This window comes from Pseudophryne corroboree, chromosome 5 (genome assembly GCF_028390025.1).
Source record: "Pseudophryne corroboree isolate aPseCor3 chromosome 5, aPseCor3.hap2, whole genome shotgun sequence".
NCBI lineage: Eukaryota > Metazoa > Chordata > Amphibia > Anura > Myobatrachidae > Pseudophryne > Pseudophryne corroboree.
In genome coordinates this window covers 350,024,177-350,039,530 of record NC_086448.1, presented here as the reverse complement: position 1 = coordinate 350,039,530, position 15,354 = coordinate 350,024,177, and the positions used below count along the sequence as shown (strand labels likewise).

The 15,354-nt window shown below is 45.7% G+C and overlaps 1 protein-coding gene across 3 annotated transcripts in view; it reads right to left on the bottom strand.

The window, feature by feature from the left end:
• The window catches only part of DDC (dopa decarboxylase), a 255,892-nt gene that overhangs the window by 132,863 nt on the left and 107,675 nt on the right, over nt 1-15,354 (bottom strand). For all 3 annotated transcript variants that reach the window (XM_063922623.1, XM_063922624.1, XM_063922625.1), the window contains one exon: nt 7,355-7,421. In XM_063922623.1, coding sequence (XP_063778693.1) covers nt 7,355-7,421 — 67 coding nt within the window. The remainder of the gene's footprint in view (nt 1-7,354; nt 7,422-15,354) is intronic.

Below are 15,354 nucleotides of genomic sequence, written 5' to 3'. Positions count from 1 at the left end.
AGATGCGGTATATATTGAGAAAAGCAGAGGACCTAAGACTGAGCCTTGCAGTACTGCCACTAATAGAGGTAGCGAAGAGGAGGTGGGTTCAGAGAAGCAGACACTAAAAGAATGATTAGTTAGGTAGGATGAGAACGAAGAAAGGTCTGTGCCCTGGAGACCTAGGTATTGTAGTGTTTGTATGAGAAGAGAGCGGTCAACAGAGATCGAGGAGAATAAGAAGTGAGTAACAGACTTTGGGCCTAATTCACTATGGATCGCTATTGAGGATGAATTAGCAATTTTTATTAACCTGCTACTGCTAAAAATCGCATGTGAAGAGCCGCCCAGAAAGGGTAAAAGGCGCTCACTGATCCATTCTCAATTCTGTGTATGCATTGCAGAATCTCAATACACACGCAAAAAAGGAGCACCATGGATGGTCACTTTCTGTCAACCAAAATGTGTTCTCTTTACAATTAGGCTACATACAGTGCGATCGCATTTTGCCCTTCTCGCACGAGCAGTGCATGCGCATGCATCTCATATTTGCAAATGATAGTGAATCAGGCCCTTTATACTTAGCCAGATCATTCACTACCTTAGTCAGTGCTGTCTCTGTGTGGTGCAGTGTATGAAAACCTGTCTGAAGTGGGTCCATTAAGCTGTGTGAGTTAAGAAAGTGTACAGGTGACCCACAGTAATTACGAATGCCTCTGTCTGTCTGACAGGCAGAGGCATTCGCGGGGCGGAAGGGGGGCAGCAACGCTCCATTTACAAGGTGGAGACGGAGCATTGCGGTGGCTTCCGAAAAAGGAGGCATGGTGTGGGCATGATCGGGCCAGCTGTGTGATGTCACACGCAGCCGCTTCAATCAAAAAGATGGCGGTGGGCCTCCTGCCATCACAGCCAGGTTGCACCAGAAGGAGCCATCCTCAGTTTCAACTATCATGCTGAAATTGCAGTGCAATCGCAATTTCAGCGCAATCGCAGTGGGTGGGTGGTGGTCTGCATGCTGGACGCCATTGCCTTGCAATGGGTGGCCCCCAGCATGCAAACAAAAGTACTAGCGCACGCAGGGGGGTTTCAGAGTCCCTGGAAACCCCCCCTGTCCACCAATCCATTGTCGCAGCTGATGATATATAGCAGGGCTGGCCAAACCGGTCCTCGAGATCTACCTCGAGTTCACATTTTCCAGACCACCTAGCTGGTGCACAGGTGTAGTCATTACTAATTAAGATGTGCTGCATTCATTCCTAACTGGCAATTCTATAGATCTCCAGGATGCCTGGAAAACATGAACTGTTGGTAGATCTCGAGGACCGGTTTGGCCAGCCCTGATATATAGTATATATATTCTCTTTTTAGCTGGAGCGCAGGTAACTGCGCCGCCAAACAAGGTCCGCGCTGCTCAGCAGCGTTACAGCAGCTCCTAGCCTTCACTTTGCTAGGGCTGCTGTCGGGAGCGTGACCGCGATGCTGCCTGCTGCCTTGCCTCACTGTCCACGCCAGCTCCCGACTCCTGGCTAGAAGTGAAGTGGGGTGCTCTCTGTCTATGGAGGGGGGGGGGTGCTAACATTCTATGGAGGAGGGGGGTGCTCTCTGTCTGCGGAGGGGAGGGGTGTGCTCACTGTCTATGGGGGAGGGGGGTGCTGTTGGTCTGTGGAGTGAAGGGGGTGCTGTCTGCAGAGGGAAGGGGTGCTGTCTGCGGAGGGAAGGGGGGTGCTGTCTATTCTATCTATGGAGGGGAAGGGGGATGCTGTCTCAATGGAGGGGGGTGCTCTCGGTCTATGGAGGGGAGGGGGGTGCTCTCTGTCTATAGAGGGGAGGTGGGGTGCTGTCTATCTATGGAGGTGAGGCGGGGTGCTGTCTGTCTGTGGAGGGGGGAATGCTGTCTGTCTATGGAGGGAGGGGGGTGCTTTCTGTCTATGAAGGATGTTGGTTGCTGGTCACTCTGCACTCCCAGTGTATGTGTATGTGTGTGTGTGTGTGTGTGTGTGTGTGTGTGTGTGTGTGTGTGGGGATGGGCACAACAACAGTATGCAGTCCTAGTGTGTGTCCCCATTTTGGTAATACACATACTGTGGGTGGTAAATGTACAATCCTTGCTGAATAGGGTCCTTAGTTTTTTCAGACTGGGAGTAATCACTGCATGTTTAAACAGGTATGCAAAGATACCAGTAGGTAGAGATTAGAGATTTTAGTTAAGGTTGGTATAAGCACAGCAGACATACTGCTATATATACTGATTTGTGAGAGTAGACAGAATAGTAGAGTAGGAGGATGAGAAGAAGTATCTACACTACTCTTCAATTGTGGGAGGGAATTGGGCAGGTCACTGGCTGTGGAAGAGCATACCATTTCATTTCGGTTCTTATCAATTTTGTCCTTGAAATAGTAAGCATGATTTCATACACTGATAGTTGGTGGGTACAGTACAAGTTAGTGAGTACAGCTACGCAAGCCAGACTAAAAACTTTAATTGGCAGTGGGGATAAGTAGTAGCACTAGACAAGGCAGCCCTCTATCCCCCTTAATCTTCATCCTATGAAATGGGGGCCCTGGCACGCGCTATTATATCTAATTTTTTTCAACACGACAATTATTCAACTTAAGGGTGTGGATTATAAATTGGCTTTATTTGCTGATGACCTCTTGCCAGTACTCTCCAATTTGGACATCGTTGTCTCTAACCTAGTAGCTGAATGCCTGAGATTTGGTGCGTTATCTAACTTCAAGGTTAATTAATCATAATCTGTTGCAGTTAATTTAACAGCTCACTCCCATTCTGTGGCCGCACTTTTTGTTCGCATTTGCATGGCACACCTCAAGTCTCAAATACTTTTGGAGTTGTTCTCGATAAGAACCTCTCAAGGCTGTTTGCTAACAATTTTAGGCCCTTACTTCGTCCAAACCTTGTGCTTAGAACTGAGGAATTGAACGAATAAGACTTTATCCTGGTTTGGATGGGTTAGTTTGGTGAAAATTAATGTACTGCAGACCCTGCCCATACATACATGTCCCTAAGCAGTGGTTTCGTGAGCTACATAACATAGTGAGGGACTTTGGGGGTCACTCCGACCTGATCGCACGCTGCAGTTGTACGCAGCGCAGCAATCGGGTCGGAACTGCGCATGCCCCGGTGCCACAGTGCGCCGGCGCACGCCAAGCGGGCGAAGGCCATCGTTACCTAGCGATCGCCCCTGACTGACAGGTAGAGGCATTCACTGGGTTGGAGGGGGTGGCACGCCGGCATTTTGCCGCCGTTTTTGGGGCACGGTCCAGCCAACGCAGGCGTGGCCGGACCATGCGGGGGGGTGGACCGCAGCGGCTGCGTGACATCACTGCAACCCGGGGCAGCGACGAGTAACTCACTTGTGGGTGTGTGTGGGGGGGAAACGGACTGACATGCAGGTCGGACTAGCCCTGTGCTGGGCATCCCCCCGCATGTCTGGGAAGATGATTGTAGCTTTGCTAAATTTAGCACAGCTATGATCAACTCGGAATGACCCCCTTTGTCTGGGGTGGCTGTAAACCTTATTTTAAACATGCTATATTGTTTAGATGTAAGGCTATGGAGGGCCTTCAACATCCACACTTCCCCACTTACTATGACGCTTGGTTGGATAATGGACTGGACTAGAGCTGGGGATGCCAGACAATGGGTTCAGTTAGAAAATCACTCTGTCTCTACAGCTCTCTTATTTTACATGTTAGAAGTCCAAAGTGCCCTGACAATAGGTCCCACATTAGATAGATGGAGTATATTGAGGAGATATCCAGGAATCGCTTCCCTTTCTCACTTCTGATCCTGCTATTTGATAACCCCGACATTCCTCCAGGTACCTCTGGCACTATATTTAGTTATTGGATAGCACAAGGTGTCTTTTGGGTCAGCCAGCTGGTGGAGTCCAGAAAGGTGTTGCCTTTTGCCGGCTGCAGAGATTTGGCGATATCTTCAGCTCAAACATTTTGTACAAAGTAGAGATGTGCGATTGGCCTGCAGTAGTCCACTAACCATCTTTGAGTATCTGTGCCTTGTAACTACTCGCCTGCCCCAGTTTCTTTCCTTATGCTATAGAGTGTTGATTCAGAAAGTTTACCCTGAACCCCTCCAAGTTTCTAGGTGACTGGGACTGTGACTTGAAGGTCTCTGTCACCCCCAGGACCGGTTTAAGATTTTTGATAATTCCTTTGCTAGCTCCATCAGCTATTCAGTGATTGAGAGTCACTATAAAGTGATATCCCGCTGGTACAGATGCCCACAAACATTAGCTAAAATGTTCCCTGCTGTGTTCAATGATTGTTGGTGTTGCAATTCTGCTGAAGCTTTGCCCATACACAATTGGTGGGACTGTAGAGGATTACTTCCCTTTTGGAAGAAAGTTATTTCTCTCTCTGCGTTAGTCTTTGTAGTTCCCTCAGATACTTCCTTTTGACTTTTAAATTTGTACTCCAGGCTCTAAATGGTTTACAAACAATCCTTGCTCAAATGTCTTAACAGTGTGGTTATACCAGTTCACTGGAAGTCAGTGGCCCCACCTTCTCTGACGGAATGGTTTGTTAGGATAGACTTTTATATGGTTATGGGAGAGTTATGTCTTGGAGTTGATAAACACTGTGAATTTAGCACCACATGGCTCCCTTGGCTTGAATTTAAATCCTCTGCCAATTATAAAACTCCTCTAACTTGATAATTTGGCACAATAGGTAGAAAACTCCCCTAACCCCACTCCCGCCTTCTATGTTATTTCTTCCTTATGGTGTATGTTTATTTTTTATTTTCCAATGGCATTTAGCTGTGATTAATTGTACCAACTTACATAATTGTCTTTGTGTATCTGCCCAGAGGATATGTAAGCTTATAAATTGTTGTTATACTTTTTTTTTCTTTTTTTTGTTAGTTTGATACTACAGAACATTATTATATTTAAATAAAAAAAACATGAAATAACTGCAGCTGGGTGGCAAGTGGCATATGGCGGGGGGGGGGGGGGGGGTCACAATTTCAGTCATAAAGCAGATTAGAATAACAGATTTGTGCCCTTATTTATCAATGAGCGATAAACTTCACTGTGAGTGACAAAATTGCACCAGCCAATGAACTCCTAATTTCCATGTCACAGGCTGTGTTTCAAAAATGACAGTTAGGAGCGGATTGGCTGGTGCAATTTAACACTCACAGTGAAATTTATCACTCATTGATAAATTAGGGCATTGATGTCTTACAAGGTAGATTAATGAAAGTGAATGACTTGTTTGTATGGGCTTCATTACATTTGTGCTATTTTGTTACATGGTAGTAAAGAGAATTGGGGGTATATTCATCATGAAAAAAATGTGAACTGGGATTTTTTAGCTTTTCAATTCTCAGGATTGCAAGTGAAATTATTTGCTCCACCTGTGGGTCTTTTAAAATGTGTCCGTGAGTAATGAATACATGTGTTCAACTGCTAGATGACCCTGACAATATGAATTGTTGGGGGTACTTGAGGACCAAGGCTGAGAACCACTGCCCTAGGGAATGTAGACATTGGGACATTTTAAGGATGATAAATATGCCCCTTTCTGATTATGGTTAAAATAGGGTGACCATAATATCCCTTTAATCTGGGACACCTATAATTTATACAGGTTCTGTGGCTGGCTAAAACCAGGTGAAATTCAGGCTACAGTTTAGCCAGCCACAGAACCTGTGTAAATCATAGGTGTCCCAGATAAAAGGGATATTATGGTCACCCTAGTTAAAAATACTTCAAACTTAGCACCCCATGCGAGTGGAGAACTTTGTTTCTTGTATGCTCCTTTACCCAAACCAGAACATGTCAGCCTGCACAGCATGTAAATAACCTACTTTAACTTGAAATTGGGCCCTTCTGGGATAGCCATACTTGAGCACAGGTCACTTAGTTAGTATCTAACTTATTTTAATTTAACCATCTGTGCTCAAGCATAGATATCACTAAAACCTGCACTGTTAGTGTGCCTTGAGGACCGAGGTTGGGACAGAAGTACCTCAACATAAACTGACAGTTCTCTTTAATTAAGCTTTTGCATCTGTTCATTAATAAATAATAATTAATGTTTTTAAAATGGATCAGATCAAAACCATGTTGGAAAAAGGAACACGTGTTTCTACATTTTTTGAGATATGGGAGAGCAAATTTATATCACCACCTTAAGTCCTGATTTCCAGCATAGGATTTGTAAATCTCTGAAACATGCTCAGCGGTATAGCATCCGTGAGATATTGGGTGACTCTCCGATCAATTTTGATTCCTGACATTTTTATGGTGATTCTCCTTTTTGTTTCCTTTGCCGTCTCCCTGGTGCCGCCCTGTGGCTCCCACTCATTCACTTTTGGTTATAATAGTCAAAGAGTAAAGCGGGGTACTCACGGAGCGATCGTTGCTTAAAATCTAAGCAATCTGACTAGATTGCTTAGATTTTAAGCAGTGATCACTCTGTGTGTACTCGTCACAGCGATAGCGATGCGCAGCCCCGCGCATCGCTATCGCTGGTGCTAGATTGGCCATGCAGGCCAATCTAGCAGGTCGCTCACTACACCCGCTGGGTGAAATGAGCGGCCCCCTGTCTCCCCCCGCACGCTCAGCACACATCGCGCTGTGCTGAGCGGGGGGAGAGATGTGTGCTGAGCGAACCGCTCAGCACACATCTCTCCCCAAATCGTGCCGTGAATATGGCCCTTTACTGCAATCCCTCATAGGAGATCTTTTAAAGGCTGTATTCATTTGTTGATCAGTGACTGTTATCTGCTATTTAAGTGAAAGTGTATTTTCACCTGACAATTTCTAATTTGTGACTAATAATTGTAAGCATTGTCTCTTATGGGTGACATTATACGTAACAATATGCTTTCAAGATTGGTTATGGATTTGTCTTGAACTGATTATGTAATGTTACAATATTTTATTATGATGTTTCAATGGAAAAACATTATAAAAACTAGTGCCAAAACAAAGCTCTCATTAGACTCATTACATTAGGCTGCTATAAGCAAGTATCCTATCTACGTTGTTGCCACTGGTAACTGCAATTGAACAATCTCCATTCTATTAAATTGCTCAGAAATCTATAATCATTTATTGTTAATATTATTATTACCCATAATTTATAAAGAACAAACAAATCTCAGGCTTACCAGACTTACCATTGGTGCAACATATTTGTATCGAATTTATTTTTATTTTTTTACATGCAAGATTGTTCCTTATTGATCCGTAATTTATTTAATTTTAATTAATTTTAAGTTGGCTGAGCAATACGGTAGTTGATTTTATTAAATAAATTGAAATATTGTAAGAATAGCCAGGAAGACAGTATACATTGCAAACTGAGTAATAATGTCACTTACAAATAGGCCCCAGTTCTACCAAGTTGTCAAATGAACAGGATACGGTTGTCCCCAGGGTGGCACAGACCTAAAAAAAAAAGGGAATGATACATTTACAAGAATATTGGACCTAACCCCTCTTCCATACAGTAAAAAATAAGCTTCTCATGATTTCAAAATCCAAATGAGCACTATTTGTTATGCACACCAGTGCCTGCAGGAAAGTACTGGTGTCAGGACTGTTATGCACTCCAGTGCCTGCAGGAATGTACTGGTGTTTGAACTGTTATGCAAAACAAATGGACTTACAGACAGACTGGGGAATATGACATAACGTACACAGAAGGTGATAGGGTAACAAAATACACACAAAGTGAACAGAGAAGCCCAGAGGCTAAGGAACTGGGTATCTCCCTTGTATTAGAACTGCTCAGATGAGAAAAGCAAGATGTTGTGTTTTAATACGTAGAGAACCCGAAATGCTGTTGCTAAGGGCAACAGCAAAACCCTAAAGGGTTACCAACGGGTGTGGCAGTAAACTTCTTGGTCAGAGATGGAATGATAGACACAAGGAGAGTCTCCACAATCCTAATTCTCACTTGCAGTGCACAGGTTCAGCTTACTGCCACTAAACTGACCCCTGACACCTAGCAAAGTGAGACAGGATTAGACAGGCAAGTCTTAGAATACAGCCGCAAACTTGCTAAGTTCACAGAGTAGTAACAGAACCCCAGCAAGCTAAACGACTGACTCCAGTCTTACTGCTAGGTCTGGATTGGCAGAGTGTAATACCAAATCCCCAGGCCTATTTGCAGTAAGCAACAAACAAATACAAAGCTACACAGTACTGGCTAACTTTCAGAAACTGACTAACCAACAAAGATTCAGCAGCATCTGCTTACCCTGAGAAGAGGCCTTATAAAGCAGGTGCTGTCCACGCCCCACTCAGACCTCACAGACTGTGAGCACAAAAACCAGCACCGGATCCCCTGCCATGCACAGAGCCTATAACCACTGCACAGCAAAAGACCCGAACCGGAGTATCAGCTGCGCTCAGGTCACTCCGCTAGCACTTGTCTCCCGGTTGCCATGACGACGTGGCAGCACAGGGCAGGAGACCCTAACAGTACCTTCCGTCTGACGAGGGGTCAAAGAACCCCTACCACCGGGTTTATCGGGGAACTGCGAGAAGAAAGAGCGTATCAGTCTGGGGGCATGAAGATCACAACTGCGCACCCACGACCGCTCCTCCGGGCCATACCCCTTCCAGTGCACCAAAAATGACAGCCGACCCCGAACCACCTTGGAGTCAAGAATCCTTTCAACAACAAACTCCCTCTGGCCACGTATCAGAAGAGGGGAAGGTCTTCCACTGGAAGAAGGATTACTAATCGCCCGTTTTAAAAGGGAACAATGAAATGTTTTATTGATACCCAAAGAACGGGGCAGATTTAACTGAAATGCCACCGGATTGATAACCCTGGTGATCTTATAAGGGCCGATGAACCGGGGGCCTAACTTATGAGATGGCTGTCTCAACTTCAAATTCTTGGTAGACAACCAGACGAAGTCTCCTAATTTGAAGCTGCAGGGTCTTTTCCGCTTATCAAAAACCCTTTTGGTCACTAATGACACAGACACAAGGGCTTTCTTCACTTTCCGCCAAATACCTCTAAGGACCGAAACCACAGAGGAACCACCAGACGTGGAGTCCAGGGGGTCAAAAGAATTGGCCTTAGGATGATGCCCATACACACAAAGGAAGGGAGAGATCCCTGTAGCAGAGTGAGCCGCGTTGTTATAGGCAAACTCCGCCATGGACAGATGAGCAACCCAGTCAGTCTGACACTTGGAGACATAACACCTGAGGAACTGCTCCAAGGACTGGTTCACCCTTTCAGTCTGCCCATTAGACTGCGGATGGTAGCCCGACGACAAGCTGACAGAAATCTGGAGATCGGAACAAAATGCCCTCCAGAATTTGGCCACAAACTGGGATCCGCGGTCAGAGACCACATCAAGTGGCAACCCGTGGAGACGCACAACATGCAGCATAAATAATTCAGACAGGCGTCTGGCCGATGGCAGCCCAACCAGTGGAACGAAGTGCGCCATCTTCGAAAACCTGTCAACGACAACCCAGATGGCTGTCATCCCCGAGGATTTGGGCAAGTCCACCACAAAATCCATTGAAATGTGGGTCCATGGCTTAGATGGGATAGAGAGTGGATGTAATGGGCCAACAGGAACCCCTCTAGGAGTCTTATTTCGGGCACAGATGTCACATGCCCGAACCCACTGATCCACATCCTTAGCCACCGAGGGCCACCACACCGCCCTAGATAGCAACTCCCGAGTTCTGGCAATACCCGGGTGACCTGCAGACTTCTTGGCATGGAATTCCAGGAACACTCGCTGTCTTAACCTAGGAGGCACAAACAAAAGACCTACCGGAAGGTCTGGAGGAGCCTGCTCCTGTGCTCTAAGGACTAATGATAAGAGGTCCTGGGTAATGCCCACTTTAATACATGATGGGGAAACAATGGGCAACGGCTCCTCGGTGGTCTCCTGGATTGGAGCAAAACTCCGCGAGAGCGCATCAGCCTTGATGTTTTTTGACCCAGGGCGATATGTTATCAAAAAATTAAAGCGAGCAAAAAACAAAGCCCATCGTGCCTGCCTGGCATTGAGACGCTTCGCTGACTCTAAATATGCCAGATTCTTATGGTCAGTGAGAATTGAGACCACAAACTTAGCCCCCTCAAGCCAGTGTCTCCACTCCTCGAGTGCATCCTTAATAGCCAACAATTCCCGGTTACCCACGTCATAATTCATCTCGGCAGGCGAAAATTTACGGGAAAAGTAAGCACAGGGATGAAGGCGATTATCAGACACTCCCATCTGAGAAAGCACTGCCCCAATACCCATCTCAGAGGCATCCACCTCCACCACAAAAGGACGCTCTGGATCTGGGTGTCGCAGCACCTTGGCCGAAACAAATGCCCTTTTGAGACGGGCAAAAGCCGCTTTAGCCTCACAAGACCAGTGAGCAACATCCGCCCCTTTCTTAGTGAGTGCCACCAAGGGCGCCACTATAGACGAAAATCCAGCGATAAATCGTCTATAAAAATTTGCAAAGCCCAGGAAACGCTGAAGCGCCTTCAAACTAGTGGGCTGCACCCAATCCAGGACTGCCTGTACCTTGGAACCCTCCATTTGGAAACCTTCTGGGGAGATAATATATCCTAGAAATGCGATTTGCTGAACTTCAAATTCGCACTTCTCCAGCTTCGCCCCAAGCCGGTGGTCTCTGAGTTTCTGGAGGACTAAGCGTACATGCTTCCGATGTTCCTCCAGGGAATGGGAGAAGATTAGGATGTCATCTAAGTATACAACTAAGAATCTATCCAAATATTCCCTGAGCACATCATTCATGAAATCCTGGAAGACTGCCGGGGCATTACAGAGCCCAAAAGGCATCACCAAATATTCATAATGCCCTGAGTGGGTATTAAAGGCAGTCTTCCATTCATCCCCCTCTCTTATTCGGATTAGATTGTACGCACCGCGTAGGTCAATCTTGGAAAAAATGGTGGCAGTACGAAGCTGGTCAAACAAGACCGAAATGAGAGGCAGTGGGTATGAGTTTTTAATCGTGATACGGTTTAATTCCCTGAAGTCGATGCAGGGTCGCAACGAACCGTCCTTTTTACCCACGAAGAAGAACCCCGACCCAACTGGAGACTGTGAAGGTCTGATAAATCCCTTAGCCAAGTTCTCCTGAATGTACTCTGCCATAGCCTGAGTCTCAGGACGTGACAGGGAGTACAACCTGCTCTTGGGAAGCTTAGCATTTGGCAACAAATCAATGGCACAGTCATAGGGGCGATGGGGAGGTAGTACCTCTGCAACTTTTTTGGAGAACACGTCCGCAAAATCTGCATAACACCCTGGCAATCCTGGCAAACTTAGCTGCGAGAGCCTGACTGGAAGGCTCAAGCAACTCCTGAAACAATCAGTACCCCAACTAAGAATCTCCCCAGAGACCCAGTCAAATTGAGGATTGTGGGCCCTTAACCAGGGTAACCCCAACACCAATGGGGCAAAAGTACAGACAGTCACATAAAAGGACAATTTTTCAGAGTGTGTGGCTCCAATAAACAAAGAAATCTGGCTAGTGCAAGAGGTAATTTTACCTTGGGATAATGGTTCCCCGTTTAACCCACAAATCTCAATTTCCGATGCCAAGGGTACTAAGGGAACAGAGTGTTTCAGGGCGAATTGGCGGTCCATAAAAACCCCGTCGGCCCCACTGTCCACAAAGGCCTCAGTCTTGACAGTTTGACCGAGGATCTTCAAGGTCACCGGAATGATAAAAGTCTTCTTGGGAAATTCTGACTTCTGGCCTGACAGGATATTTCCCATCACCCTCAGGCCCTGAAGTTTTCCGGCTTTTCTGGGCATGATACTACCACATGACCTTTATTCCCACATTACAAACACAACCCCTGCTGTCTCCTCCGCGTCTTCTCACGCGAGGAGAGGCGGGTAGCCCCAATCTGCATAGGCTCCTCGGAAAATTCCTCAGAGTCTGAGGATCCCTTGGGAAGGAAGGAAATCTCAGTCTCCCTTTCAAGCCTACGCTCTCTCAGCCGTCTATCCACCCGGATGGATAACTGCATGAGCTGATCCAAGCTATCAGGCAAGGGATATTGTACCAGTTGGTCCTTTATCTGGTTAGAAAGACCTCTTCGGTACTGGTGTCTCAGGGCTGGGTCATTCCACTGGGTATCATGGGCCAACCTCCGAAACTCCGTACAGTAAACCTCAACTGGCCTTCGCCCTTGCTTAAGGATCGAAATCTGAGCCTCGGCTGAGGCCGTCTTGTCAGGGTCATCATACAACATGCCCAGTGCCGTAAAAAAAGCATCAACACTTTTAAGCGACGGACAGTCAGGCTGCAACCCATATGCCCAGACCTGTGGGTCTCCTTGTAGCAAGGAAATCACTATGCCCACCCGCTGAATCTCCGACCCAGAAGACTGAGGCCTAAGCCGGAAGTATAGCTTGCAGCTCTCCTTGAAACAAAAGAACTGCGAGCGATCTCCAGAAAAACGATCCGGGAGATTTACTTTCGGCTCCTTAACCCCTGCAGGTGCTGCTGCTGCGGGAGCTCCGCCAGCAGCCTGGGAGGTGTGCATTTTAATGGACAAATCATTAAATTGTCGAGTCAGGACCTGCACCTGATCGACCACCTGTTGCAACGTATTTTGAGGGGTATGCTCCATATTCCCACAAAATTTCAACAGGAGTATTAGGCTGCTGAATATGTTATGCACACCAGTGCCTGCAGGAAAGTACTGGTGTCAGGACTGTTATGCACTCCAGTGCCTGCAGGAATGTACTGGTGTTTGAACTGTTATGCAAAACAAATGGACTTACAGACAGACTGGGGAATATGACATAACGTACACAGAAGGTGATAGGGTAACAAAATACACACAAAGTGAACAGAGAAGCCCAGAGGCTAAGGAACTGGGTATCTCCCTTGTATTAGAACTGCTCAGATGAGAAAAGCAAGATGTTGTGTTTTAATACGTAGAGAACCCGAAATGCTGTTGCTAAGGGCAACAGCAAAACCCTAAAGGGTTACCAACGGGTGTGGCAGTAAACTCCTTGGTCAGAGATGGAATGATAGACACAAGGAGAGTCTCCACAATCCTAATTCTCACTTGCAGTGCACAGGTTCAGCTTACTGCCACTAAACTGACCCCTGACACCTAGCAAAGTGAGACAGGATTAGACAGGCAAGTCTTAGAATACAGCCGCAAACTTGCTAAGTTCACAGAGTAGTAACAGAACCCCAGCAAGCTAAACGACTGACTCCAGTCTTACTGCTAGGTCTGGATTGGCAGAGTGTAATACCAAATCCCCAGGCCTATTTGCAGTAAGCAACAAACAAATACAAAGCTACACAGTACTGGCTAACTTTCAGAAACTGACTAACCAACAAAGATTCAGCAGCATCTGCTTACCCTGAGAAGAGGCCTTATAAAGCAGGTGCTGTCCACGCCCCACTCAGACCTCACAGACTGTGAGCACAAAAACCAGCACCGGATCCCCTGCCATGCACAGAGCCTATAACCACTGCACAGCAAAAGACCCGAACCGGAGTATCAGCTGCGCTCAGGTCACTCCGCTAGCACTTGTCTCCCGGTTGCCATGACGACGTGGCAGCACAGGGCAGGAGACCCTAACACTATTAATGTGATAAGAAGTCTGATCAAATCATAAAATCCACTACGTATTTCATTTTAAACCTACTGTAAATAAGGTAAACATGGTACAATATTTTCTTTCTACTTATTCTAATTATTTGGGTTCACCAAGAATTTCAGTTTTGGGAAACAAAATAAAATATTTTGAGTTAATGATTTTGGAGAAGTATAATTACTAAAATTTGATTTTAATTTCAGACTATACTGTTTTTAAACCTGGTCTGTCCCATAAAATGTTTTACTGTGTAACAGTCTGTATGTGACTTCTTGAATGTACAGTAAGTGTAGTTATTTGCTTTTACAGTATATGGAGTCAACTGTTTCATAGTTCAATTTATATGCATACTTTTGATTCTGGTGACTGTTTTATAAAAAGTATGCTACTGTAATTTCAAAATATATACTTTTTTAAGGTCTAGTTAGTTTTCCCATATGTTAAGCATATTACTTCTATAATTAGTCAATGTAAAACAAAAGTTGAATCCTAATGAAATCTTTTTACAATACTTGTCTTTTTTTCAGTGGTACAACAGATGGGGATCCGACAGGAGCGGATTGGGAACAAAAAGCGGCCCTGGAAAAATTTGCACTAGTGGCCCCACATGGGCAGCACCAGAGGTGCAAGGTCTACCCATGGGCCGTGGCAGCAGCACCCTCCCCCCAAGACTTTCCAGATAGTGGGCTTGTCCAGCATCAAGGGGGAAGTTAAAAGGAAATAAAATTAAATATTATGAGCACATTATATGATACACCTTCAGAATTTAGGAAACTATATAATTATTTAGAAAGATATATTTTCTTGCTTATTACACCAACCGTATTCCAATCACTATTCACTCAATCTTATATGTCAGTCAAGCAGGCAGACAGAGCATACACTAGATCATCTGCAAACACAGGCTAAGTGGCAAAGTCATTTTCATATATGCAAATTATTTTGCATCTTATTCATTATGTCTATTAATAGGACCAATGTCCTCAAGCGAAACAGGCCCCACAGGTGCATCGGCCCACCGGGGATCTTCCCTGTAAACCCTATGGCCAATCCGCCTCCGGGATCCGGTCTCTAGGTCGACCAGACTTAGGTCGACAGTGTCTAGGTTGACCACTATTGGTCAACAGTAAGTAGGTCGACATGGTTTCTAGGTCGACGGGAACTCTAGGTCGACATGCACTAGGTCGACATGACAAAAGGTCTACATGAGGGTTTTTTTCAAAACAACATTTTTTAAACTTTTTCATACTTTACAATCCACGTGGACCAAAACTGGGAACGGTAACCTGTGCCCTAAGCATGGCGAGTGAATCGAGCCATGAGAAGGGACACGGTGTATTAATTGGGGTTCCCCGTCACTCTACAAAGAAAATGACACCAAAACATGTAAATAAACTCATGTCGACCTAGAAACCATGTTGACCTACTTACTGTTGACCAATAGTGGTCGACCTAGACACTGTCGACTTAAGTCTATTCTATCTAACATACCACACCCCAACAGATGTGTGACTGTGCACAGCTAGGTAACAGGGCCTGAAATGGGCGTGCATATGTGTAGAGCAGGCGTGTGGATGCAGACAAAGTAAAGTAAGGGTGTGGTGTTGGCTTTTAGTCACAAATAGCTGTTGAAAAGTTGCAAACATAGTTGCCTGCAGGCAAGCAGCATAACAGGGCTCCAGAGCACCCTGTGCCAGCCCCACCATGATGTTATAATGTCACACAGAGGAGGAGGAGCCATCAGCAAC